Here is a 3,719-nt window from a genome sequence, read left to right as displayed (position 1 = left end):
GGGGAAAAAAAAAAAAAAAAAAGAAATGCCCTGGTCTCCTATTCTTAGACCCAGAACTTGTCATTCCAAGCAAGAGAGACTGTTGTCATTGTCTCTTGGGTTATATACATAAATTTTGGGGAGCTCTACAATGCCTGGAACTCTTTACAACTTTTTCTCTTCACCGGGTCAAATATTCATTAACTTCTTCATAGATTATGTGTTTGGCTGTTAGAGCTATTTTCTGATTTTATTGAAAATGTATTGTGTCTTGTTTTTGTATTTCTTGTTATGTTTTGATCCATCTAAGTGAAGAGATCAGGGAAGAATTGCTTTTATTCTATTTTTAATCAGAAAATCTATATTCATTTTAGAGTTAGAAGATTTGGTTAAGTCTCAAACTTGTCTTTTCTGGGCAGTTTCCTATCAAATTAAAAATTTGTGGTATATTCTTGGTCCTAAGGTTTTTCTTCTTTCTTAGGCCTTCAATTGATCATATTCAACTTGTTTTTATCATATATTTGTAAGAGATTATCGTTCGAATTTTTGATTACAAAAGTAGTTTTAGAAAAAGTGTATCGTAGAAAATTTATAATATTCAAGAAAGAAAACAAAAGCACCCTAAAATTTCACCACCCAGAGATAATAGCTATTTTTTGTAAGTTTTTTGTTATTTATTAAGAGCCCATTCTAAAAAGTACCTCAAATGATGAAAATCTCTCACAAATGTGGTGTTGAATTAGGGATGATTGCCAATTTTCCTTCCAGTTCTGAAAGTTTTCATCTGTGAAATTTTATTTTTCTTGGTAATTTTGTTGAAAGGTCTCATTTTACAGGTAGTAAATTGTAGATTGATCTGACGGGTGATAGGCATTGAGTTTGATTGGTGGGGAGGTTCTCCTTCTTTATATTTTTATATCATGATTAGTGAAAAATAATGTAGACAGTTTGACAAGATTAAGTGTTCATCCGAATGAATAAAGTAATGATTTTGGGGATGCTGCATTGTCCACTAATGTGTACTTTCTCCTTGTTATCCCTCCCAGGCGATAAATAGGGCCAGAGCTCTCAGATCTCAGGCAGAGGACTCTACTTCTGCCTTTACTGCTGACGACCTTCTGAGTATAGACTTAGCAGAACAGATGGCGAATGACTCTGATGATAGCGTCTCAGCAGTAGCCAACAAAGGAAGAGGCCGAGCAAGAGGTCGAAGAGGAGCAAGGGGGCAGAATTCAGCATCGAGAGGAGGATCTAAAAGAGGAAGAGGTTGGCACTAAGTAGTTTTTTGCACACATTCAGACCTTGGTAGTTAAGCAGGAAATATAGAATGGTATCTTGTCAGAATTGAGTTATAAGTTTTTATTTATAAAACAACTTTTTAAAAATTATATTTATAATGCATATAAAGACAGTCTTTAATGCAGTTCTGACATGTACCTTTTATGTAAATGAATTTTGAATGACCACATGCACATTGTTTTTAACACGTATTTTTTAAGTGTCACTGTGTTTCTCACACAGCACCTTCTGGGTATATTTAATGTCATTTTTATTCTCAGGTACAAGGTAATAGTGAAGCAAATATGAGTTGTTGAGGAAAATGGCTAGCTCTTGCCCATTGGCCACATCATAAAAATTACTATTTTTGTTACTGTCATAAGATACAAGTATATCCATGTACTTATAAAATGGTCTTCATAAAATTTATTTAAAAAGAAAAACTACCCCCAACTTGATTTCTAAAAGCAATTATTAACATTAATTGTTTTCATTGCATTTAATGTGACATTATGTCATTGAATAGTTCAAACAATAGAAAATGGTCATCCAGTGACTTCCTGATGCATTATATAAATCTATCTCTAGGGATATTTTTAAGTTGTTTCATTAATTATTTACCCATAGGAGTTTTAAGCTGGTAAAACGAGCAGTAATTTAGTTTAGAATCTCCAGGGAAAGAAATCCCTATTTTCTATTATCCTTACATTTACAAAATTTTATTATCCTTACATTTACAAAATTTTTTCTTAAATTCTTTTCTTTTCTTTTTGTTTTTTTTATTTGTTTGTTTTGGTGGGCGGCTAGTACAGGGATCATGGACCTTGGTGTTATCAGCACCATTCTCTAACCAACTGAGCCAACTGGCCAGCCCCTTTCTTAAACTTTAATTGGACAAATATGAACCAAATGTGGCCTAAAATAGTCTCTGAAAATTGATTGGTTAGACTTAGATATTTCCTATATATATCTTCGGTTTTTTACAAATAAACTGTTTTGACATAACTTTATTTAGCTTTCATTTTAGTGTTATGTGCAAAAAACCTTGGCTATTGATAGGATGTATATTGACTGCTGTTTATTCAAACCACAGGCACTGGTCTGGAAACTTCTACTCATAGCAGGAGCTCAAAGGCCACTGTGTCAACATCTAGAAATATGTGTATTATAGATGGTGAGTATAGACTGCAAGTGATTATCTAGCAGTTATGTATAAATTCCAACATAAGACCTAGGAAATCCCCATTAGTAACCCTCATTTATTTGTGTTGCCATCACTGGGGAGTTAAAAGGGCTATTAGGATCACAGGATAAGTGTTCTTTAAAAGATCTTAGCCAAGCATCAGAGCTATTGAAGAAGGTATGCTCTAAAAATTATTTTTTGTAATTTCTTACTTTTAGATAACTTTGATTATTATTATTTTTTTTTGACAGATATAGGTCAGGAAGTCATAGAAAAGTGAGGCAATTGGTCATTTACCAACAGCGATCGAGAGGCAGAGGAACTACTTCTAAACGTACTGTTTAATTTCTTTCCTCAGCCTGCTTCTGTCAGTCTCTACTGTCAGTACAAAGAAGTCATGTGAGCTCTACTTAAGAGAAATTACAGTTATAGGATCTTGGAATTAACTTGAGTATGTCCTGTGGTCTAAAAATTGGCCTCAACCTAAGGGGATCTATTAATCTTTTTAGTATTATGGTTTATGAGATTAGCTTAAGTTGTTACACATAGCTACAAAAAATATATGTTAAAATAAGTTGTGATATTTTTCTACCTAGTATTTAGAGTATATTCATATGTATTTTATTTATATTATCTTATTTGAGGGTTAAGTATTATCTCATTTTTATAGCTAGGGTTAATTTTTGACACACTGGAGAGTTGAACTAAATCTCACGAAATGAAATTTATTAAGGGTAAATATTAACTGCTTTTCATTCAGAAGGATGGCTGCACTAATAGAGTTGTGAGAGGGATGTGAGTTTAGCAGCAACTCAAGTGAAAAAGACCAATTAGGTCAGTAAGAGTTGTGCAGGTTGATCTCACTGTCCAAATCTATTGATGTCTTAAGCAATATGAGTAGAAGTAGTGCATCTCCACAGCAAGGAGGTTCTTCCTGTGTACTAAATTGAACACATCACATCAAGAATACTGTGTTCATCTTTGGAACTATATTTTTAAGAAGGATACCAACTGTATTTGATCATTCAGAAGAGAAACCAAATAATACAAAAAATGGTTGAAGGGACTGGGATATCTGCCGGAGACCAGCTCCAGTCGAGGTGGGGGTCCTTGAAAGAGGGATGAGGAAGCTGCGAAAATAAAAAACACAGGCAGAGACCTCTGTTCCTCTGAAGCACGTTCTCAGCCTGCGGGCTGTCAGCGCTGTCGCAGCCAGAGCAGCTAAAGCAGCTGAAGCAGCCTTCAGACTGGAAACAGCATTTTTATTTGTTACACAACA

The 3,719-nt window shown here is 34.2% G+C and overlaps 1 protein-coding gene across 1 annotated transcript in view; it reads left to right on the top strand.

Moving 5' to 3' along the window:
- MRE11A (MRE11 meiotic recombination 11 homolog A (S. cerevisiae)) overlaps nt 1–3,719 on the top strand; it is a 100,130-nt gene that overhangs the window by 44,218 nt on the left and 52,193 nt on the right. The window contains exons 15-16 of the mRNA XM_008572479.1: nt 1,026–1,245; nt 2,351–2,431. Of these exons, the coding sequence (XP_008570701.1) occupies nt 1,026–1,245; nt 2,351–2,431 (301 nt within the window). The remainder of the gene's footprint in view (nt 1–1,025; nt 1,246–2,350; nt 2,432–3,719) is intronic.

Source organism: Galeopterus variegatus, unplaced genomic scaffold (genome assembly GCF_000696425.1).
Source record: "Galeopterus variegatus unplaced genomic scaffold, G_variegatus-3.0.2 Scaffold791, whole genome shotgun sequence".
In the NCBI taxonomy this organism is placed as follows: Eukaryota; Metazoa; Chordata; class Mammalia; order Dermoptera; family Cynocephalidae; genus Galeopterus; species Galeopterus variegatus.
Note: the sequence above shows the minus strand (reverse complement) of the source record. Positions and strands in the feature narration are given on the sequence as shown.